Source organism: Homarus americanus, unplaced genomic scaffold (genome assembly GCF_018991925.1).
Source record: "Homarus americanus isolate GMGI-L3 unplaced genomic scaffold, GMGI_Hamer_2.0 scaffold14467, whole genome shotgun sequence".
NCBI lineage: Eukaryota > Metazoa > Arthropoda > Malacostraca > Decapoda > Nephropidae > Homarus > Homarus americanus.
Window position 1 is genome coordinate 6,901,915 of NW_024733734.1, and position 26,096 is coordinate 6,928,010.

Below are 26,096 nucleotides of genomic sequence, written 5' to 3' on the forward strand. Positions count from 1 at the left end.
GTTCTAATGGCAGAGGAGTGTGGTTTCAGGTTATCAACTTCAAATACGGTAGATAAGCATTTTTGCCAGATCCTGGATCCCCACCCTGACCCTGACTTAACGTTATATGGTGCCCTCTTTCTGGTGTTGAAAGAGACATGCTTCTTAGGCCTGGTGGTAGATCGGAAAATGTCCTGGATTCCTTGCCTTATGTCACTTAAGACGTCTTATCTTACGACCCTCTTAAGACTGTACCATGCTATCATGGGGTTAAAACTGGCGTATGGATGTAAGTTGTACTCCTCAGCCACACTAGCCAGGCTAAAAATGGTCAATACAATACATCACGCTGGCATCCGTTTGGCCAAAGGAACCTTTAGATCCTCCCCAATAACCAGTCTTCTGGTGGATGCTGGAGTACCACCACTGGATATGCATCGGCAGTCCTTAATGTTTGCTGATGGTACAGAGTACAGCGTCTCCCTAGATCTCCAACATGGGAGGCCATATCTGATAGGTACATAGACCATAGATTTACCCTTCACCCAAGCATTCCCCGATCCTTTGGCTTTTGTGTCTGGGAGCTGGCTGACAGATTATCACTTTCCAACTCCCGGTTACCCCAGTGAAAGTGCTGACCGTGGCCCCCTGGGACCTACCGGAGGTGCACTTCTGTCGTTACTTCCCAGGGAGCAAGGCTGAAGTGATGGCCAGGATGTATTTCTAGGAACATGCAACTCAGCACAGTGGCTCAGTGCATGTTTATAGGGATGGCTCCAAATCCGATGCTGGTGATGGGTTTGGAGCCATCTTCCTTGATTTTAGCCGCAGTAGGGAACTTCCCACCTTTGCATCCATTTTTACTGAAGAACTCTCCACTATATGCCAAGCCCTTAAAGAAATCAGCACACAAAAAGCTGGGAGTTTACTAATTTTAGTTATTCCAGAGCAGCCCTGTCTTCTCTGGAATATTTTAATCCCATCCACCCACTCATTTTAGATATTTGTAATTGACTAGTGGTCCTCTGTTGGCAGGGCCATAATGTGGATTTGTGTTGGGTTCCTGCCCATGTGTCTGCACGAGGTACTCAGAGGGCTCATGAGGTGGCTAAGTCTGCTGCCTCTCGTCATGCCCCTTTATGCTCCCTTCCTCACAGAGATTTCTTCCCTGCAGTCAGGTCACCCAACTGGATCTCCTGACAGCTACTGTACAATGGGACAATTTATCCATTCCCAACAAGTTATGAGAGATTACAAAAAAGATCTATATGTGGGAATATCCTTGGATGCCCCTCTGCCCTTACCCATCTACGTATTGGACACACTCACCTTGCACACAGTTTCCTTACTATGGTCAGAAGACCACAGCCCTATTGTAATGACTGTGTGGTGCCAATGACCGAGACACTTGCTGGTAGAGTGTCCCAGTCACGGGGACTTGAGTACCGGTAGTCGTTTTCTAGCCGAATGCCGGCAGGAGGATGACTCTTTCTCCATCTCAAAGGTGCTCAGTGAGAGTTCAACACTTGGTGGTGGACTTTTTAAAATTTTAACTGCAACAGAGGTACTTCACTGTTTGTGATTTTAAATAAATAAAGAATTTTCCATTACACAATGTATTTTAATTTTGATATTTAAACTTAATAGGATTTTATTTTATTTAAAATCTATATATCAGGTTTAAATTAATAATTTCATTTTTTGGCACCAAATGGCCACAGGCTGCAATGCCAGATATTTTACCTAATCAATCAATCAATCAATAATGTCTTCTGTATATTGATGTCATCAGCAATTACTGTCTTCACAACCTCCCTATAACTCCTCCCTCTTCCCCCAAGTTTATTCCACTCCTTTCATACAGAATCTCTCACTTAGGCTGTGGTAAGCTCTTAGGTGTGTGTGTGTGTGTATAATCGTGAAGTATATCGTAAAATAATGAATGAAGAGATGCAATAAAAAAGAACATTCAAATCAGAAGACAGAAAATAGTGGTTATGCAAGATCGTGGTGCCCATTACAAAGGGTCATACAGTGATTTAGCTAAGGAGTATCAGTTGTTCAGTGATCAACACATTTTTATCATTGGCTTCCAGCTGCTGTGCTTGACATATCGTAAAGGCATTTTACTGTGCAGTATGAGGTTCTACACTGGCAGACTCATGCAAATACAGTACAGTACTGCACAGTATATCCATTTAGGTTAAGAAAAAAACACACCTTCCTTCTATATAATCCTTTATTAAGAAATGGAAAACAGGTAAAAGACTGAATAACAAATGCTCAGTGCAGTGATGTAACAATTCAGAGCTGTGGAATTAAATTGAGCCTATGAAATACATATATATATATATACAAATTTATGGGATTTGTGCTCAAATATTTGTCAAATAGGACAGAGTGGGAAGGGGTATTTTGATTTTGAAACTTGAGCATCTCAAATCATTAACTAACGCACATTTTCATTACTTAATAAGCCACATTAACACCTTTTGTGTGTATGATGCCAGTCAAAGACTGTCAGAAGTAGTACTTAATGCCATTTTACTGTATTGTTAATTTTAACATATGAACACTCAGCTGAAAGACGAAAATTGTGATGTAAAATGCAGTCAATGATCAGTTTAATTATTGTACAAGATATTCCGTAACTCCTTTTGAAATTTTTGTTTATGAATTCAGAACTACTGTACAAGTACAGTACAGTTTTTATTTTTGGACTGAATTAATCTACAAAGCACAATATGTGGTGTCACATACATATAATGTTACAATGTCAACTATCTTAGTCTTTTAGGAGTACAGTACATTACCAGAATTAGGCATAAGGTCATATAAGGCAGACTAGTTCATTATTAACATCCTTTATAAAAACCGTCTCTAAAGCTATTTCATTAATTTTACCTTTATTATTCACCAAATTATACCTAATGTACACTTGATCATGAGGAGCTCCATCACTTGGTGGTGTCTCAGATAAAAAAATTTTACATTATAAAATGAGTAGAATACCCAATTTCAGCTCAAATCGTTCATATCAGATGCTAAATGATTATACGTTGGCTTAAGAAGCATATTTGATTTCTATTATGCTGTATTTTAGATCATCTGCAGATTATCCGTTATACACGTTCCCTAACCCAAATTGTCATTGTCACTAGTACTAAGCCTACATTAAACCCTGTGTCTTGTAGAAGTGCTCTAAAATCTGATGAACATTCAGTACGGTAACAATTCAATTATATTATACTGTGCTGTGAATGACTGTAGATAATTCTTAAGCCAGTGGTATTGTTACAAAATTAGCAATAAAATGTGGTTTTACTGTTAAATGTTGAGATAAGCAAAGGCTTGTTGCTCCCAAGTTGTGCTAACTATTTTTTGTCAAAGATAAATATAGTAGCTTGAATTGATTGTGCACTTCACAACTGATTGTGGAGTTATAAAATGCATATTATTGCAATGGATAATTACTATGGTGCTAAATGATTGTGATAAAAGTTTGAGACACCAGAGTGGTCTCAGATAATCCATATAAGAGTTAAACCATTTGTGGCATTGCCAGCTGAGTCAGTAGCATGCCAGGAGTATGGCACCATGATGCTGTTACAACCCTACTACTGGTAAAGCTGACTAAGCAACTACAACACAGAAATTGTGTGTCATAGCCCCTATTAGCTGTACAGCAAGTCCTAGTGAACGCCGCCCTGAGTAATACTGGGAAATAATCTGATGTAAACTCGAAAGCCTCAAAAGACAAGAAAGAATTTGAGCACAATAACATAGTGCTTCAAACTTCATCAAACTTTAAAAAAAAAAACGAGTCCATGATTATACAGTATTTAAGAGCACACACAGAGTCTGCATTAAGGTAAAAGTTTATTTTTAATATTCAAATACAGTATTTGGGATAGTTTGAAAACTCATAGCAGTTGAATAGTGTTTAGTGTTATAAAAAGATCTGAATGGATAGACTTGATGAAATGTGAAAGAAATTTCCCAGTATTATTAAATGCTTTTAAATTGCCTATTTTAAGGAGTATTGAAATAGTGCAACACATGAAATCTCAACCCAAATTTCGTTGTGTGGCATCTGATGGAGGGGCATTTGTTGAATGATGTGTAATGTACAGTATAACTTTAAATTCTTTACATATATAAAGATTGATGCATATTCCATCATTTATGATATAATGTATTATATATACTGTATCATAATGCTAAAATTCAGTTACTGGGTTGGTCAACTCTTAGCACTTACTAATCATGTACAGTCCCCCAAAAAGTATTGTCAGATTTTCCGTTGCTACAATTTTAAATGGTACACAAAATGCTTTGATATGATCCCCAGTGCATCATCATATATTGGTACACCCGCTCACCATATCGGCAACAGTTAACATAAAATCAGTTAGCTATATATTAATGTATGTCTTATACTTGGTAGAAACGAGGCATATGTAAACAAGCTACTGACTGATGATTACATTAACACTGAAATATACTGTACTTTAAATGGAAATTTTTCGGAACATTATAACTGTGACTTGGACCGACCTCTGAATAAACATTTCACCATTATGTCGTCATACTAATGGAGTTTCATTCATACCGAGTTTCACAGTATGTCTACTGATGTTGTTCACGATATGTCTGAGAGTGAACAGCTCCAGCAATATACTGTACTGTACAATATACTGGTCAATATGGGATTTGCCATGTTACTGATATGTAAATTGCATTGGTATAACACCGATATAAGGTTTTAAACCAAGAGACATGCAGGCAACAAAACCTCCCCCCCCCCGCCCACCTATAGTAAGACATTTGTGGTTGTAAGTTTGTGTGGCACCAGTTATTTCATGGTGCCTAACCCACCATGATGCTGTGGGTTCGCTCACTCCAGTTCAAAGCTATCTTAATGTTACGTATACCCTGGTTGCGAAGGGCAATCATAGCACTTCTCACAATGTTTCCCCAATAATTCTTCGCTCTATTCGATGTAAGAGCTCATTGATGACTGTTATGGCATTGGTATCCAATTATGATATCCTCTCCAAGTTATGTAATCTAATTGTGAACCCAGGCCTCGGAGGATACCACATCATTTGAAAATGTAAACTGTATGTCCGTACCCCCCCCCTCCCCCCGTATTCATGAGGTTTATGTTCTTGGAAGTTGTTGTGAAATCACAAATACTTAAATTTTAATACCTAATGGAAAAAAGAAGGTATGGTACAGTTGTGGAAATGTTTCTATGCCCCCTGTGGTAGCCCATGCCTCCAAATGGCACCATCATTGGTGGATAGGTTTGCTATAGGTCAAATAGGTTGTCTGTTTGTCACACAGGTCACCACAGGGGGTGTAGGAACACATTTCTGCAACTGTACCATAGCTGCCAAGCTTACAACTTTTGTCATAATATTTGGGATTCGAAATGATAAATGATTCAGAGATGGTGTTGATGTTTATATGGAGTTAGTTTTTGTAACACAAATTTAAAAATTTTGAAAAAAGAAAAATAGTTGTTTTCTCTACGTATAATTAAAGTCTGAGTGAATTGGAAAATTTGCAAATATGGAATTCACAAATACAGTATGGGGGGATAAGTGCACTCATTCATGCTCAAAGGTTGTGGATGTAAAACTACCATTCAATGAGAAACAGGTCGAGTAATATTGCTCGGAAAGCCTTGAATCATATAGACATAAAGACTAAGATTTTTTTTGAGGACTGTACATAAAACTTAGGTGTGTGCAGTGTGTAGTTCCAGAATGAATAGACTGTGTGGATAACTCTACGAATACAGTTGTTGCTAAATGAGTGAAACATTAAGGTGTACCAATGGTATATTATATAAAGAAGCACTGTACAGTATTTTAATATAGGGTGATATCAGACACAAATATGTAAGCAATAGATCCTATTTGGTAGAGGAAAACTAACACATGTGGAATGTATTTTGAGATTAATGAATTTTTAGTTTTAGATCCAAGAGAGGACATCTTGATCAAAATCCCATTCATATATAATACAGTAGTCCAAAACAATCTGGACTCTTGTTTTAGGGATTTTTGAATGAAAATTCACTTTATATGCACATGAGAATGTTTTAAACTACAATACTGTATTTTTAATTTTCTAACACATTCCAGTGGAGAAAGCCTCTAGAAACTACTCATTTGAGTCTTGTATTTCTTAGTTTAATTACCAATTTCCTTTGAAATGAACTGAACTGTGTCATAACATTACATCCATAGGGACTGTCCTGAGAGAGAGACATATGGATATCAATGTGCAGGCACAGAAGTCTTCATCCAGAATGTACGTAATTAATTATAAATTAGCTAATGGTATTTTTTGGGGGGGGCTCCGAATCTACCCAATTTCAGCGTACTGTACAGCGCACATTTACCATTATAAGAACTTAGTTTGTTTAAATTTTATTATATGTAAAATGAAAAAATAGAAGGTACTGTACACACAAGCATTGCAACATGCATTAACTATAGTGTATTTAAGTAAATTACAAGCTAATCTCAATCTACATTTGTATTGTATCTGTATACAGTAGTTTATCTCACACACATTCTATTTTAACATAATTAATGAACCACCAGAAAAAAGAGGATCTGCCTCTGTTAGTTTATGACAACAAATGTGTCACCCCAGAATGCTTCTACCATTATATACTGTATCTAGGGGACAAAATAGAAAGTACCTGGTAGGTCTTCTATACATCACTTTAGTACTTATCTACATATCTAAATACTGCAATGGTAAACTTCAGTACGAACAACCCTCATAAGTACCAATTTTATCCTTCACGTTTCCATTGTTAGTGTTTTTCTCACCAAATATATACAGTACAAGAAATGCTCCAGTCAGCCTCTTGAATATCCTAATGTTAAAAAAACATTATTGTCTGATATTAAGTATTTGATGTCGCCCATGAACTTTTAAAAATTTTGAGAAGCAATAATTACAGCCACCATCAGTATTGGTCAAGATTATTTATTTATACATCATGCCGAAAAATACATTTTCTGAAAGCTATGGCAAGGTTTATCACAATATGCATTTAAAAATTATTTCCATAATATTTTCAGTACTGTACAGTAAACCGCCAACATTTGCAGGAATAACTTTTAACAATTTGATTATTCATGGGTACAACCATTCATGGGCATAAGGTTTGGTTATTCATGGTTTACGGTCATGTTTTCCCAAAGTTCTGCAGGCCGCGGTTCTGCATGATGCATTGTGTTTAGTGTACACGACCATACTACATGGGATACAGCGCATCGCAGTACACTTTGTCTAAAGTGGGGTTGCTTGATCACCTTGCTAGGGGTGATAGTGTGGCGGCCGTGGGACACCATTATGGTGTTAACGAGACAACTGTGCAGTCAATCAGGAAAAATGAGGCAAATCTTAATGCAAGTATCTCTGCAAGTGCCCCAAAAGTGCTAAAGTAACTTTTCAAACCCGTGACACTAACATGAAAAAAATGGAGCATGCCCTTAATTTGTGGATAGAGGAGTAATCACAGGAAAAAGTTCCTCCCATCAGTATCATTTTCATTGGTGAGTACAGTACTGTACATAACTATTTTTTACATATATTTTATTTACTATACGTATTTAATATGTACAGTCGGTCAACAAAAAAATGTTTTGCACCCCTTGGTCTGATGGCCTCTGCAACGATCACTGACTGAGGCCATGTTAATTTGGTAAGGTTGGTATTTCTGGTTGTGTGATGCATTGTATAACCAGTATGATGTATTTTTTTGTATCACATATAGTTAATACAGAGAAATTAGCAGGAATCACCCACGTAAATGAGTGTTGTTCAGAATTCTTGGTCCGGTGTGTCATACAGTATTGTATAACACCATAAAGGTGCAGAAAAAATTTGTTGACTACATTATTACTCATAAAAGGTACCTCTTTGGGGGTGTGGATCCCCTAACCCAATTGTTTCCCATAAGGTTTAAGTTAAACATTCGCAGATTTGATATTCATGGTGTTCTTGAGAAACTTACCTCCGCAAATGTGGAGGATTTACTGTACTGTATTTTGACCACTCATCAGAACAAACATTTTGGCCTATTAATGCTCATTACCTTGTATCTTTGCAAAGCATAACAAACATTCTAGGAAAGTAGTTTTCACTTAGTTAAAAATAAGTAAAATCTACAGTAATATCGATACATTTTTAAATAAACATATTCACGAACCTTTGACAGTTAATATACAGTAATAGTTTATGTTAATTGAAAACCCATCCACTGCTGTTATTTTTACAACATTTCAGATGTATCAGTATTTATTCTTGACAAATATTTAGTAATGCTTAAGTTGTGAAAATAACCACAAATGCCCCTCCACAATAGAAATATGACTGTCAAGACTAAAGTGCTAAATGAATGACTTATACTGGCACTGACAGTGACTTCCAGCTACAAGTAGTAGTAGTACAGTAGTAGTAAATATTGAACTGTCAATACTCTTTGCTTAAGATATTTTGAAGAAATGGTTTACTACTAATCATTTACCATGTTACATTTTGATATGTTGAATACACAACTGGTGCTCTGGGAATAATGAGTATATGCATCATTACCTAATCATGACCTACAAGAAGGGATTGATAAGAACTTTGTAGATGAAAGAGAAAATCTTGAAAATCCACAGAATTTGTGGAATATATATATATATATATATATATATATATATATATATATATATATATATATATATATATATATATATATATATATATATATATATATATACTGTATGTACAAGTAATCATGTTAAAAAACTGGGAGCCTTACCCTATGAACTCACAAAATTGGACAAATTGCACAAATATATAAAGGGTATGAAAAACATTTCTTATTTTTCTTATAACATGGGTCTATCATATATGATACACTTCATTACAAAGGATCTTCCATCAGTACAGTAAGTAGCCATTGTACAAAAAAGGGAATTTTACATGTCTTAATCTCTGTTATTTCTGTTATCAAACTGTACACTATATACCAGCACTGATTAATTACATCATGTAAAAAAAATTTCCATGTTATCTGATGAGGTAACACTACACAGGTATAGTTAATGTCCTTTACTGAGGGCTTCATACCTTGTTGGAAGTTCCTTTTAAAACTTGAGAAAGTACAGTATATTAACCTTCTAAAAAGATTATACATATCTTAATGAAGTATAAATGACTGACCTCTTAGAGTTACAAAGGATAGGCTCACTTCATTACATACTGCAAGGACTGAAGCAATACATAATTTTTTTTTTTTACTTCAAAAAACCCTTCAAAAGAGTAAATTAATAATGAAAGCTTTTATAAAATTATTTAACACCTACAATGGGAATGTACTGTACAAAGATCTATAAAAATCCAATGATAAATAACTTGCATTAAAACGCAAAATAATAAGAACCATTTCTAGACAAGTTTGCAGGCTAGCCCAGAAGGATTACACAGCGCCTTATCTATTTGCATAACTCGTCAAGTGATGGTTGACCGACTTTTAACTACATCTACCAGAGTTGCATAGAACACAAAAGCACATCTTTGGTCTGGCCTGACATAATTACTTCAGGGGCGGTGTTTTAGTACAGCATTTTCCTGAAACTCTGAATAAGGTTTTACAGGGTGAGATAAGAACTCTGAAAGGCTGGTAGGGATATTTAGTAACCCAGGTGCTCTGTTGGAGAAACCTCCTCAATACATTACTATTCATCTTCCAAAAAATTGTGAAGTTGAAGAAATGTAAAAATTAATTACCTCCTCTTTTACTATTTTGTAAGCCTTACATAGCTGTGAAACTGAGTAGGGTACTGACTTACACAGCTGTCATAGTGAGTGTGACTAATTTACATAGTTGTGGAAGTGAGTACATCACTGACTTAATTAGTTGTGGAAGTGAGTAAATCACAGACTTAATTAGTTGTGGAAGTGAGTATATCACTGGCATATTTTGTAGCTGAAACTAAGTAAATAACTGATATACGCAGTTGATAAAATGAGTAGATTAATACTCTTAGGCAGCTAAGAAAATAAATAGATTTCTGACTTACACAACTGTGAAAATGATTGGTTACTGACATATACAGCTATGATAGTGAGTGGGTTACTGACCTACACAGCTATGATACTTAATCTAGGAATATATTAAATATGTGACTCCCTACCAGGAAGTGGGGCATAAACATCTACGGTGTAAAAGTCAAACTCTGCTAATCACAGTATCAGCTCCGAGAATCAAATTTATGATCTAGAGCTGTAAATATGATGAGCTTCCCACTAAATTACACAAAAAAGATCAAGAATCCTACTACCAAATTTGCAAATTTTTTTTCAGATCATTTTAGAAATTTGGTTAAATGTCATTGCCTTGTGTTCCCATATAAACAATGCTTTGAAGTTTGGATAATGTGGTGGCATTAAATTTTGACTAATTCAAAGGATAGTTTTCTTTTTTTACAGGGAGGCTGAACAAAAATTTATCATCATCTGTCTCCTGGTACAGATGTGATAAAGAGCCCCTGGTTTACCACAATATTGCCCAACCTTCTTGAATGTGACCAGATATTCGGTTGCAAGTTGACAGCAGCAACCCAGTGAAAGTTTAATGCCGTCCATGGCTCCGAATCATCAATGCGGTGAACACAGAAGCTAAGGATGCATCACTATTTCCTGTTGTGCAAAGTTCTCGTAGAGATTTGCTTTCTAATCAAATTCACTTCTTAACTAACACTGTATTATGAAAGCAAAGAACAGTATAGTAAAAACTTTTAAGATGTTCGAGTATAAAATGATACATTTATGAAAATTACTAACTATGCAAATCCAGGAAAATATAATGATCTAACCTGCTATGCTTACTATTCAGTTAATTTTTCAAAATTGGACAAACATAAATGATGACTTGATTACTGTAAGCCTTTGGTATTGCTTCAATATGTCTCCTCTTTTCTATGTGTTGTGTGTAAAGAAAAGAAAAGTCATACTGGGGATTTAGTCCATATGAGTTTTATAAAGTTAATTTTAGAGGAAGGAGCCATGGCCCCGGGTCTTGTACTTGTAGCTCCTGCTTGCAGTTCCTCCTAGTTTGGTAAGCCTGACACAACCTGCTACTGTACATATATGACATTCTCAGCAATCATATATTTATGTATGACTGTTTACATAATTTTCCAGGAATAAAAGTCTTATAGATACAGACACTATGAGACCCATTATTGCTAATCTGGTCATATATGGTGAATTACGCTGTGAAAAATCTCCTTGCTACAAGTGAAGATGATGATCACAGTATATAATATTTACTGGATACTCACACAAAATGTTAAAAATCCTACAATACTTCAAATATTCTTAGAAAGAGCATGTATGATAGGTCTATCACAGGGACTTAAGGAATACAAGAAAATGTCCAAAGTCTTTGATAAGGCAATAAACACCTATCATTGAAAGAGAAATAAAAAAGACTAGATTAACTTTAAGGAAGTTGTTGTGTTCCATTTTCCTCCTTCCAAAGTAAACATTATCACAATAGGATTCAGAAGAAACTATATCCCTATGAATTTACTTTTAACCTATGTGTTTTTTATTATTTTATATGGTGACAGCATGCCATCTGGTCTGGGTAAACATCTGGATGACTGTACATAGGCAACATGAAGAGTCATAAGGAATCAAAGGCATGAGTCTCCAAAGGTATGGAAGACAGGCACTGCAAAGAAGAACAAATAACACAACTTCCATTTAAAAAACATTATATTGCATACTAAATGCATTAATGTTTATATCAGATTAGAGCCATACTTTCTGAACTATGGCTGAAGAACATTTCATCTGGGCTTGTACTTTATTGTTCAAAATATTGCCAGAACATTACCATAATTCAGCAGCACTGTAATTTCACAATACCTCACTGTATTCACTGACTGGGCTTGGCCCAAAGAGATCCGAGTCCCTGGCTCAGTATCGGGCTGACTGCTAGAGTTCAGTAACAGGCACAGGCTTGTTGGGGGTCATTATATAAGCTGGATGATAATTATGAGTGTATGGGTGGTGGTCACACCGACTTCCTCGTCCTCCTATATGATGCCCTTTGAGAAGGCGATGTACACATGAGCCATGATGGCGATACAGCATCACTACCACCACTGCTGCTACCACCACCACAATGAAACAGACCACAAGGCCAATGACCACACCTCGTGTGGTTGCATCCATACCACATGCCAGATCATTGATTTGTGTGAAGTTTAGTGGTATACCTGCCAAGTGAGGAGGAGATGCACACTTCAAATTTGCACTCGAATTGGGAGCCAGGGTTAGCATACGAAGCCATGCAGCAGAACAGTTACATGTTATAGGGTTTCCCTCAAGATGCCAACTTGCAATTTCTGCCCAATTTGCTGCCTGTTCACTTATCTGCTGAAGGTTGTTGTTGTGAAGGTCCAGCAAACTGAGGTCTGGCAGGAAGCGAAAGGCATTTGGAGCAATGTATGTCAACAATGGATTCTGTGCGATCACCACTTGCTTAATATTCAGATTGTGTCGTAGAACATCTTTATCCAGATAGACAAGATTGGGACATCCTGATACAAAGAGAGAGTGTAAGTTACGGTTACTCCTGAATGCATCTGATGGCAGGTTAACAAAAAGGTTATGACCAATGTGCAATTCTTCTAATTTGCCGAGCGAACTCAGAGGAGCTGTTGGAACAGATTTTAGTCCACAATCTTCTAGCTTCAACTTACGTAATACAGAAAGACCTTTGAAAGAATCTTCAGTGAGACCGCCCTCCAACAATGCGCCGGCGAGGTCAAGGTCTTTCAGGGTTTTCATGGACTGAAGATCCCCTTCTTTTATTTCTGTAAAGTTATTTCCACCAAGACTGAGCTCTGCCAAGTCTGATACAAGGGCAAGGTTTTTAGCTGGTATTACAGTTAATCGGTTGTCTCGGAGGTGTAAAATTCGCAAGTTGGATAATCCCACCAGTGCTTGATCATGCAGTTTCTCTATTTGGTTTTCAGAAAGGTCAAGATCTCTCAGATGCTTCAAGTGCACGAAGACTCCTCCATCTAGTGACTTGATAACATTGCCACGTAAAGACAGAACCTGAGAAGAAAAACAAAAACATTAACAGGATTCAAAGAAAATGATATTACAACAATTCCTAACACCAAGTTTTTACAAACTACAGTACTTAGAAGAACAAAGCTTATGGTACATAGCTAAGTAAAAATAAATATATAGTACTGTTCTACTTAAATGTGATGCTTTTCTAAGATTGCAAAAACAAATATTAATATGGAGTAGTGCTAGAAATATAAAGCTGTTAAAAATATACTACTTTTAAGGTATCAACTTTGCTCACAATGAGATTGTAGAGTCCATTGAACATGGTATCTGTAACATTAGTGATGTTGTTTTGTGCCAGGTGGAGTTCCTCTAGATGCAACTGATTCTCAAAGGTGTTGGGCTCCACTTGCATGATCATATTTTTGCTGAAAACCACAAACATATATTAAAAATAATACATAATATATTTACTCAAGGTTTTTCTCACTAAATGAAAGGTGGCCAGAAACAAGATCACACACACACATATTTACCCTTCATTCACTGTTATTCCTTCATTCTCACTGTAGTTATAATAAAAAAATAAAGAAAAAAAAATTGTGCTGTCCAGATTCACAGAAAATGTGTGGATCACTGGTAACCAAAAATGGGATGTGAAATAATACTGTACAATGTTTGTTTTTTTGTTTTTTACGGGAATTAGCCCACCCGGGCACAGGTCAAACGACCCACAACGGAGCCTGGGGGGCGGAAAAAAAGAACGGAAAGAAATTGTAAATATAGAAAAAAAGGTTATACTGTATTAATCTACACCACGAAGATGTCAGAAAACCAGCTTTTTAAATTGAGACAGATTCTAAGAGCATGAAAACACAGAAGAAGGCAGAGCATCCCACAGTTTGGCTGTGTGAGGAAAGGAGGTACTATAACGGGTTATTCTCGTGTGACCGACATCCACAGAGAAATGGTGGGCACCACGGGCAAGACGTGTGTTACGAGCCCACGGCCTTGCCGGCGGTACACAGGATGCCAAATCCACTGAACATTGCCCGTTAAAGTACCTGTAAAAGAGAGAGAGTGAAGCAACATTGCGACGAAGAGAAAGGGAAGAGAGATTGTCGACTAAAGGAGGAGAGTTAATAAGACGAAATGCCTTTGATTCCACCCTATCTAATAGTTGGACAGAAGAAGAGACACCCCAGATATGAGAGCAGTACTCCAAGTTAGGACGAATGAATCCCTTATATACTTGGAGCAACTGCGGCATCTGTACAGCATTCCCAACTTTCGGGAGGCAGCTTTAGTTATACTAAGGATGTGTGATTTCCAGGACATATTGAAGGAAATGGTGAGGCCTAACATATTTATTTCAGAATTTGGGAGGATGATAGCGTCCTGAAATGTAATTGGTGGGAGATCATCTAATTTACAAGGTGTAAATGGTAAATATTGAGTTTTGTTACTATTGAGCTTAACCAAGTTTGTATCTCCCCATTCAGAGATGCTGCACAGATCCGCGTTGATAGAAGTAATGATATCAGTTCTAGAAACAGATCTAGTTTGAGAGGTAGGAGGAAGGGGAAAATGTGAGGAAGAGTGAAGAGTAGAATCATCGGCGTAAGAATGGATAGAATTAGTTGTAGTGTGAAGTAAATCATTGATAAAAAGAAGGAAGAGAGTTGGTGAAAGAACAGAACCCTGTGGGACGGCACTACTGGTAGAGAAAGAGCGAGAAATCGATCCCTCGACAACAACTGCCATGGATCAGTTCTCAAGGAAGCTAGGTATACAATGACTGGAAACAAGTGTATTGGTCAGTAGATCTTTCATTACAGCTACTTAGAGTAGTTAGGCAAAAACTGGCTAAATGACCTCGGAAGGAATATTATTTTTACATAAAATATGAAAAAGAAATTCAATTGTGATACCAAAGTTCTTGCTCAAGCTGATTATCGTCCCTGTACCATGGCTTTTCTTTTCTTTTCTATCATTTCACCACTTATCAGCTTACTGATCTGTCTGGCAGATGGTTTGGGTTTTTTACCGATACTTCGTTGTAAACTTTATTGCGCAGTGTTAATACAGACATCCCCTTATTTACAATGAGGTTATAACATGGGGTTCAATGGGATACGTTCCCAGCCAGTCGGCTACCCACATGTATCAATGAAAATAAAATCCCTGTATGTACAGTAGTTAAAACAACTACAGTATCTGCGCAGGTGGGAGTCGATATGCTCCAAAATTTTATGTGTGACCAGTGCTTGAAAGAGTGTTATCTCTGAGGAATGAACTGTCTATTTTTTACTGAAGAAAGTGACGTGAAGGCAATACATTTCAATGATGATTATTGGCTGGCCAAGTTGTCGTACATAGTATCTACTTTCAGTCACTTGAATCTGCTCAACTTTTCACTCCAGGGAAAAGGAGGTGACATTTTTTATGTTTTTGGGAAAATAGAAGCCATGAAAATGAAGATCTCCATGTGGCAGAGTAACATTAAAAGAGGTAATTTCTCAAATTTCCCACATTTGAAAAGCTTCCTCAAAGATATTGAGTGAGAAGAAAAGCAACCTAATTTGGAAGACACACTGAAGGGCATCATTTCCAAACATCTGCAGTTGCTCTCTAGCAATTATGAGGCATATTTTCCTCAGAAGGATGTACAGAAGTTGGAGAATCAGATGTGGATACTCAATCTGTTCATCACCAGCCACATAAAGCAAGCAGATGTTGGAGAATTCACATTAGTGTTGATGGAGCTTCAATATGACTTCACCCAAAAAGCATCCTTTGAAAAGTACTCCTACTATGGTGACTATTGGATTGGATTAGTAAAGTTTCCTGAATATAAATCAATTACCATGAAAGCTCTTCAACCCCTAGTGATGATGACTACTACCTTCGTATCTGAACAAGGATTTTCGACCTTGATAGAACTGAAAACCAAGAAACGAAATTCTCTTCAAAATCTTGATTCGTTGATGAGGGGTGCTTTGGAGAAGGAAATTGCATACCAATTTCAGAAGCTTGTAAAAGAAATGCAGGAACACCCTAGCCATTGATTATATCACAAGTTGAACTCTTTCAATCAGATGACTCCTCTTATAATTTTTGTTTAGATACTTCCAGACAATTCTATTCATCCTAATAATTCCCTCTAAAATTGAGAGAATTAAAAATCGATGTCGATTAACTTCTGACGATGTAAGATCCTTCCAAGGCAGAAGAATCTTGACTTTTTTTTTTGGGGGGGGGGCTAATTGTATTTGTTTTATTCTGGTGATAAAAATACATGCAAATGAAGTTATTATGTCCAAAGACATGTTTAGAGTTAGTTAATAAAGTCTGACTGATGATAAGGCCAAAGTCCTGAGAATTCAAATCCTTAAAATAATTTTCTCTTTGTTCTTGTTATTTATAAAAAGAAGAATTAATTTACTATTAAACTGTCACTGGTGTGTACTGTACAATTACATGATGGTAGTCATTAATTTTATTATTTGTTTAATTAAAAAAAAAATTAAAGATAATTAAGGACTAATTTTTGTCTTAATTTAGTTAATGTGACGCAACGGAATAGATTAAATAAAAGAATCAATTAACAAAATTATTACTTCTTTCTTTACTGAAAATTTCTATTATGTACAATACATATAAGAAAAGGATAACAGGAAATTTCTAAATTATAAGGAAGTTAAGTCGGGGCAAATGAAATTTTGTTATACTGGCTTAAGGGTGAATGGCATTAATAAAGTTTAAGAAACAATGGTATAAGGAGAAGAAGAGTAGCACCAAGCAGTCAACACTGGATTAATTTTTTTGTTGCAAAAGCAGCTTTTTCACAACAGATGGCAGCCAAGGAGGAGCACACAGCAGCCGAGGAGGAGCACACAGCAGCCGAGGAGGAGCACACTGCAGCCGAGGAGGAGCAAACAACAACGGAGGAGGAGCAAGCAGCGGCGGAGGAGCCCCAGTCAAGGCAGGAGGAGGAGGCAGAAGCAGTTTCTCAGTGACAGACCACCCTCCTCCCCTCACGCCCTCCTCCACTCCACCCTCCTTCTCCGCTCCTGCCATACTCCTCCGCTTCATTACCCACCACACACTCGCTCTGCCACCTCCGCCCATCGGTGAGTACCAATACAAACCTAGTACAGGGTAGTTGTATATGCATGCACCATTTTCATGGGGCAAAGAGAGGCTCAGGAACGTAACTCCCATATTTTATCTATTTCTTATGGGGAAAATTGACCCGTTTAACGTTGTTTCGTGTAACGTCGTGTTTTCAGGAACGTAACCCCGACGTTAAGCGAGGACTTATTGTTATGTAGCTGTTATTTTATTAAATTTTTATGACTCAGAATGGGTCTTCAAACTCCATTTTGAATGTACAACATTGCCTTTTAAATTAATGCTGAAAATCTAAGGAATCTAAGATATCTGATACAGTGATCCCTCGGTTAACGAATGCCTCTGTTAACGAAATTTTGGTTAACGAATTACCTTCCATAAGAATCTTCAATTCGGTTAACAAAATTTTTACGAAATCATGTCAACATGTTTTCGCTTGCTCGCCAGATGGAGTATGAGTCCGCCAATACAGAAATCGGATCTAGGGCTTAAATTCGTTCCCATTTGAGTAAATATCAAGAAGGTTGTACTATTCAATAATTTTCCAAGTTTTATATTAAAATTTTTAGTCATTTTAACACTTGTTTAACATGATAGCAGTACAAGAAACTAGTTTTTGGTGCACCAATCAGCCACTTGACTCACCCAGCAAGGCGTCAGTTTGTATCTCTGGTCAGTGGAGGTAACATCTTGCTTGTGGCTCTCTTGAACATAAACTATTTTTACACTTTCACAGTACAATTATTGGTCATTCTGAAATTTATTTTACATATTGAACTTAAAATTTTATGGGTGAAATGACGGCATGAAGCATGGGGTGATTTCTCTTCCACTTCCTTCTCTTCTCCCTTCTCCTCCACCCCCACTTCTAATTCCCTTCATCATCAACAACAACAACAACAACAACAACAACCAGGAGCCTTCTACATACACACCTCAAAGTAAGTGTACTTTACTGCATTTATTTTTACTTTGCATGTACAGTGAACCCTCACTTTACGCGGTCAATTGAACCCACGGCGGCCCGCGTAAAGTGAGAAACGCGTAAAGTGAACAACATAACATATGGGATTAATTGAAATAGAGACCGGGCCGACCCCCAAACTCCACTTTTTCAGACACACTACCTACGTTGTAGTAAAAATAACTTCTTAATTTTATGATGGTATGCACACACAATTAATAATTAAGAGAAATATCAATAATATTTGGTTTTTTAACACTTACATTAGTAGAAAAGATGGCTGGGCACACGGGGATGGGGGGTTGGTTCTGAGGCAGAGGGCAGATTATTGGCCCTCACCTGTATCACTTGCATCAATTGTATCACTATCCACCACAGAGGCTTGCAAGGCCTCTTTGTCAAACTCCTCAAAGTCCATATAAGTCCATATCCTCACTATCATTATCACTAACACTGACTTGGGCCGGCTGTGCTGGGTGGCGGGTGAAGAACTCGGTAATGTTTTGATGACTGGGCGACTTTGTGCGCACCCTGCTCGCGCCGCTCTCCGCGTAAAAGGGTACACACACCGAGGAAAGTGAGCACTCCGGTTTCAGCAGGGTACCGCGTAAACGTGGAAACGCATAAAGTGAAACCGCGTAAAGCGGGGGTTTACTGTAATTTTCGGTGAGCTGGAACCAATTACCCAAAATCCCCTTGAAACAATGGTTTCAGTTAGCGAAATTTTTGGTTAACGAACGACCTTCTGGAACGAATTGTGTTCTTTAATCGAGGGACCACTGTATTCTACAGTTCTATATTTCCTTCTCTTTTAAACATAATAAATAAGATTCATATACACAGTATATATATTTTTTTTAATGGAGTTAGCCCACCTGGGCATAGGACACTGACCCACATCAGGGCCTGGGGGCAAAAATAAAATTATTATTAATATAATAATAATAATAATAATAATAATAATAATAATAATAATAATAATAATATTAATAAAAATTATAATAAAAAATAAAAGTTAAATAATATTACAGAGTACCCCTGTACTGTAATAATAATAATAATACCTGTAAAAATAATAACCATAAATATAAACAAAAAAGAAGAAAGAATCGAGTGAGAAACGATATACAATATGTTCGTTGTGTTGTCAAAATAAGAGAAATAATTGAGACCCTGCAATTGTGTGTAAATGAGGCAGAAAGTCAGATCAGCAACCTGGGATTTGGCCAAACTTTTTGTGATGCCATATGGCAGCAGGGTCTACCATTAGACAACACATTATCCTTCCAATATCTTCCCAGGCGGTAGTGCCTCCCTGTTTGATAGCTGCCTACTACCTCCTATTACCTATTAAGAATTTTTCGCATTTTCAACTTTACTGTAATGATAAACACCAACCTGAGGTTAACATGACGAAGGTCCTGGTACCAGCGCAAGGAGTTGATGTCTAATGAGTGTATCTCTGTGCCATACATGGTGAGTTGCTGAAGGGCTGGGTTAAACGTGAATGGTAGAACATCTATTTTTGATGGCTTACAGCGAACAACAAGAGCCTGCAGAACAGAAGCAAATTAATGATTCAAATAACATTCAACTGTAAATGTACTTGTTATAGAGGCCAAATTTTCAATGTACAAGTTAAATTGTTGTCTGCCTTGCATAGTGAATATTAAGGAATATTACTATAATTCCCTATACCTGTACTAAACTTAAAAAAAAATACAATGAAAAATTGCCATCTTTTTAAGCAGATCGTATCCAAGCTTATCCTTTGCTATGACAAGCTGGCTTGTGGATTCAGGTATTTTTCAATACAAATCATCTTTCACACAGAGGCTGTATGCATATAGAGTTTATTGACAACCACACACACTCTACAAGACATCCCTCTTCATTTTTTCCTTCCACGTCATTTTCATCTTCCCTCCACATGATATTCTCCCTGAGTCAAAGCAGTGTTCCACTCCTCTTATGAATTTTAATCTAGACTGATTGACTGAGTGACTCACTGGGAACCTTTTGATTAACCAACATTGATGCAGCTTTTGACCAATTCTTGATCACCCTTTTCTCTCAACATGGCCCAATTCATCTCTGCACTCCAAACATGCTGTTGTTCATCTTACTGTAGACATCATTAACACAGCAGCTGTTTTTCCTTCATAGTAAAAAGTCGAACTCACTACACAAGGCAATTTTTAATTTAACTTTTGAATTAGTTGGTTACACATTAGATTCTATGCAACCATTATGATAAAATATACAGTACAGTACTGTACTGTATTTAAAAAAAAAATAAGGAATAGTCCACCTGGACTCAGGTGGGGAGTAAAAGAGGAAAAAAAAGAGTACTGTATGTTAATCTGCACCGTGAATATGCCAAAAGACCAGCTTTTTGAAGCATGACTGATTGTAAGAGGATGAAAACACAGAAAAAGGCTGTGTGACCTAAGAAAGAACTACAATAATGGGTTATTCTAGAGTACCCACTGCCTTGCCGATGGTACACAGAATGCCAAATTTACTGAACATTACCCATTAAAGTATAAAAGAGAGAGTAAAGCAACATTGTGGCAAAGAGAAGAAGAAAGATTATTGACTGTAGGAGGAGCGTTAAGAAGACGTAATGCCTTGATTCCACGCGAGCTAACTGTTGGACAGAAGAAAAACCATCCCAGATATGAGAGCAATACAACAGTATACTCCATGTTAAGAAGAATGACTCCTTTATAAACTTGAAGCAACTGCTCTGGAGTGAAGTAACTATGGCATCTGTACAGCATCCCCAGCTTTTGGGAGGCAGCTTCAGTTATGTCATAGATGTGTGGCTTCCATGACATATTATATGAAATGGTGAGGCCTAGCATATCTGTTTTAGAGTGGCAAAATGGTTGCATCTTGAAATGTGATTGGTGGGAGATCTTCTATTTTAAAAAGTATTATGGGTAAATATTGTTTTCTTATTATTGAAGTTGAACAAATTTCTACCTCCCTATTCAGAGATGCTGCACAGATCCTCATTGATAGATGAAATGATATCAGATCTAGTCTGAGAGTTGGATAAGGGAAAAAATGAGAAGAGTGAAGGTTAGAATCATCAGCATACAAATGGATAGAATTAGCTGTACTGTAGTGTGAAGTAAATCATTGATAAAAAGGAGGAAGAGAGTAGGTATATTCCTTATAATTAATTCTTTGTCAATCATATGTCGACTATACCTTAACTTCTTTACAATACACAGATATACGATTATGTTTGGTACTATAATACTTTGACTAAACCCAACTGGCCTGTTAGTCACTAGGGTCTTCAGTCACATTTTTGTTACATACAGTACTGTTGGCAGTACAGTATTGTATAATTAGTAGTTACACATAATAGTGTAACAACCTTTTCTTTTAACCAAATACCGTTGTACTTGGAGTTTTCAAACAGAAATATATACGGTAATACAAACACTGAACTGTATAGCGAGTTTTCATATTTCTACTCTATATAAAATTTCCGAGTCGTCTTCCTTCAGAGTAACTTAAAAACAACATAGTGCCCTGTTATAATTCTAGACTAGACTCTCTCATCATACACTTCATGAGATTCAAATCCTTTATAAAAAAATATTATGCTTTCATGTTATGACAAATAATGAACCACCAAATAAAATTAAATTAAGTCAATACAGTACGGTACAGCACTTCTATCTTACTTCATCATCGCAGGTACAGTTGTTGGGGCAGATAGCAGCACAAGGTGTGACCAATGACCCCACCAGCAGAAGACAGTAGAAGGCAAATGGTGGGAGCAGCATCTGGGAAACTGATACTCGAGGCCTCAGCAACTGACACGAGGTGATGGGCGCAGCAGGGCAAGAGGCAGGGGCAGTGACAAGGCAGGGGGCAGCAGGGGGACGCCGACACATCCTTTTCTGCTGGTGGGACCCCTGCTGCTGCTGCTGGTCCCTGTGGTGTGTCAAGACTATTTGGCTGTCCTGGTGTTTCTGGTGGTGGTGACTCTGCTTTGCTGGCTCCTCCCTTGTGTTGTTGTCTCTCTGATGTCTCCCCATGCTGGCCATGTTCGGCAGCTGAAATACGGAGGGAACATTAGCACACAAGCTTCCACTCCAACATGTAGATATACACGATGATGACATGGTGTAATATCCTGAGTACCCAAGAGGAACACAGGCTTGTATAATGAGATGGATCTCAAGCAGTGAAACTAACATAACTTTTCAATACATTTGCAAAGTTAAAGAGGATGATATTACATAGAATATTTTGGATATAGCGACTCTGGTAAACTTCTGCAGATCATTGTTTTAACTTGCTGAAACTGTTGGGTATCTGCTCACACAGAGGGAGCAAGGCAAGAAGAAAAGTTTTTATTGCAAGAATATTGTACGGAAGACAATATACTTCTTTCAAGTATCTCCGGATAATGGCCAGAGTTTTGTGGAAGGTTTTAGATTCCTGTGCACTGGGTCTCCACAAAGTCCTGTTACCCCTTTATGGTTTTCTTGAGTGCACAAACCAGGCGTGAATCTATTATACAGTGATATCAGCTACTTATTTACTTACGGTAGATGTAGTTCATAATTGAAGAAGTTTAATGGATTTAAGTATCAAGAGGATGGACATGAGAACTGTTCAACTCATTCTCTTGATGCAAAAATGGGATTAAATGAAGATTAGCCCTTGTTTATTTCACCTTAATGCTACCTGAGGGGGCGGGGTTAGATATGACTATTATCTCAGACTTGAAATTTGATAAAATTAAATACAGTAATTAAGTACGTCCAGAAGAACATAAAAACACCAACCAAATCGCCTTGGAAACCAATAGTTGGCGAGTACCGGTCCGACTAATTACCCAAATGTAGCCGGAATGAAGTCAAATAATGGTCCTACATGAATAAATCAGACTGCTAATCACTTCTCGACTAGTATTTGGTGTCATAAAGTAAAAAAAAAAATTGGTAAACTTAATTTAATCTGAGTTAGGTTAGGTACATGCACTCGATCTATTAACTCAGATTAAATTAAGTTTACCAATTTTTTGTGACTGACACCAAATACTAGTCGAGAAGTGATTAGCAGTCTGATTTATTCATGTAGGACCATTATTTGACTTCATTCCGGCTACATTTGGGTAATTAGTGGGACCCGGCGAGTACAGTACAGAGCATTAAACGCATTGAGAAAAATATCATTAAAATCTTCCAAGCATCGTAACAACCATTAAATACACCACAATTGAATAGTGGACCATAGATTCAGAATCGGCATGCTTAGGAGTACCTATACTGTACTGAGATTTTCAATAAAATCCAATTTTGGGCCGAAACTGCCGAAAAGTAAGCCTTAGCCATTTTTCGACCGAAATTTACTTTTCTCTTGGAACTTGAATGTAAAGGTTTTAAATGATTAAGTACTTCCAGAATAACACCAAAATTGTTTTTGTTTTCGCTGTTTATATTGTTTTCGTTGTTTATATTGTTTTCGTGGTTTTCGCTGTTTATATTGTTTTCGTGGTTTTCGCTGTTTATATTGTTTTCGTGGTTTTCGCTGTTTATATTGTTTTCGTGGTTTTCGCTGTTTATATTGTTTTTGTGGTTTATATTGTTTTCGTGGTTTTCGCTGTTTATATTGTTTTTGTGGTTTTCGCTGTTTATAGTGTTTTCGTGGTTTTCGCTGTTTATATTGTTTTCGTGGTTTTCGCTGTTTATATTGTTTTTGTGGTTTATATTTTTTTTGTGGTTTTCGCTGTTTATATTGTTTTCGTGGTTTTCGCTGTTTATATTGTTTTCGTGGTTTTCGCTGTTTATATGGTTTTCGTGGTTTTTGCTGTTTACATTGTTTTCGTGGTTTTCGCTGTTTATATTGTTTTCGTGGTTTTCGCTGTTTATATTGTTTTCGTGGTTTATATTGTTTTCGTGGTTTTTCGTTGTTTATATTGTTTCGTGGTTTCGCTGTTTATGTTGTTTTCCTGTTTTTGTGGTTTTCGCTGTTTTCGCTGTTTATATTGTTTTCGTGGTTTTCGCTGTTTATATTGTTTCGTGGTTTTCGCTGTTTATATTGTTTTGTGGTTTTCGCTGTTTTCGTGGTTTCGCTGTTTATATTGTTTTCGTGGTTTCGCTGTTTATATTGTTTCGTGGTTTTCGCTGTTTATATTGTTTTCGTGGTTTCGCTGTTTATATTTGTTTTGTGGTTTTCGTGTTTGTTGTTTTGCTGTTTATATTGTTTTCGTGGTTTTCGCTGTTTATATTGTTTCGTGGTTTTCGCTGTTTATATTTGTTTTGTGGTTTTCGCTGTTTGTTGTTTTGCTGTTTATATTGTTTTCGTGGTTTTCGCTTGTTTATATTTTTGCTGTTTATATTGTTTCGTGGTTTTCGCTGTTTATATTGTTTTGTGGTTTCGCTGTTTATATTGTTTTGTGGTTTTCGCTGTTTATATTTTGTTTTCGTGGTTTCGCTATTTATATTGTTTCGTTGTTTATATTGTTTTGGTTTTGCTGTTTATATTGTTTCGTTGTTTATATTGTTTTCGTGGTTTTCGCTGTTTATATTGTTTTCGTGGTTTCGCTGTTTATATATTGTTTTCGTGGTTTTTCGCTGTTTATATTGTTTCGTGGTTTCGCTGTTTATATTGTTTTCGTGGTTTTCGCTGTTTATATTGTTTTGTGGTTTTCGCTGTTTATATTGTTTTGTGGTTTCGCTGTTTATATTGTTTCGTGGTTTCTTTTATATTGTTTTTCGTTGTTTATATTGTTTTTTTGGTTTTGCTGTTTATATTGTTTTCGTTGTTTATATTGTTTTCGTGGTTTCGCTGTTTATATATTGTTTCGTGGTTTTCGCTGTTTATATTTTTCGTGGTTTTCGCTGTTTATATTGTTTCGTGGTTTCGCTGTTTATATTGTTTGTGGTTTTCGCTGTTTATATTGTTTTTGTGGTTTTCGCTGTTTATATTGTTTTCGTGGTTTCGCTTGTTTATATTTGTTTTTCGTGGTTTCCTTTGTTTTATATTGTTTTCGTTGTTTATATTGTTTTGTTTTTGCTGTTTATATTGTTTTCGTTGTTTATATTGTTTTCGTGGTTTCGCTGTTTATATTGTTTTTGTGGTTTTCGCTGTTTATGTTGTTTTGCTGTTTATATTGTTTTTCGTGGTTTTCGCTGTTTATATTGTTTTCGTGGTTTTCGTTGTTTATATTGTTTTCGTGGTTTTCGCTGTTTATGTTGTTTTTGTGGTTTCGCTGTTTATGTTTTTTGTTTTGCTGTTTATATTGTTTCGTGGTTTTCGCTGTTTATATTGTTTTCGTGGTTTCGTTGTTTATATTGTTTTCGTGTTTTCGCTGTTTATATTTTTTGTGGTTTTCGTTTTATTTGTTTTCGCTGTTTATATTGTTTCGTGTTTATATTGTTTTTCGTTGTTTATATTGTTTTTCGTTGTTTATTGTTTTCGTGGTTTTCGCTGTTTATTTGTTTTCGCTGTTTATATTGTTTTTTTGGTTTTGCTGTTTTATATTGTTTTCGTGGTTTCGCTGTTTATATTGTTTTCGTGGTTTCGCTGTTTTATATAAACAGCAAAACCAGAAAACAATATAAACGAAATGGTTTGTTTGGTTTTTGTTGGGGTTTGTGTTGGGTTGTGGGTTGGGGGAACAGCAAAGCAAACCTCTTAACTATGGGGCTATATAAACAGCAGCTCTGGGGTGCAGGCGGCAGGGGGCTGTGGGCTGGCGGTTTTTGCGGGGAAGGGTGGGGGTGTGGGGGGGGGGGGGGGTTTTGGGGGGGGTGTTGGGGGGGTGTTGGGGGTGTTGGGGGTGGGGGGGTGGGGGGGGTGTGGGGTTTGTTTGGGGTGGTGGTGGTGGTTTTGGGGTTGGGGGGGTTTTTTGGGGTGTTTG

At 36.9% G+C, this 26,096-nt stretch overlaps 1 protein-coding gene across 1 annotated transcript in view; it reads right to left on the reverse strand.

Annotated features, from left to right (window-relative positions):
* Window positions 1-2,200: 2,200 nt before the first annotated feature.
* Window positions 2,201-26,096, reverse strand: part of LOC121869963 (leucine-rich repeat neuronal protein 2-like) — a 29,544-nt gene continuing 5,648 nt past the window's right edge. Inside the window, exons 2-5 of the mRNA XM_042371582.1 lie at window positions 21,904-22,278; window positions 19,598-19,752; window positions 13,400-13,529; window positions 2,201-13,140 (exon numbers count right to left, since the gene is read on the reverse strand). Of these exons, the coding sequence (XP_042227516.1) occupies window positions 12,010-13,140; window positions 13,400-13,529; window positions 19,598-19,752; window positions 21,904-22,269 (1,782 nt within the window). The 5' untranslated portion in view covers window positions 22,270-22,278 and the 3' untranslated portion in view covers window positions 2,201-12,009. The remainder of the gene's footprint in view (window positions 13,141-13,399; window positions 13,530-19,597; window positions 19,753-21,903; window positions 22,279-26,096) is intronic.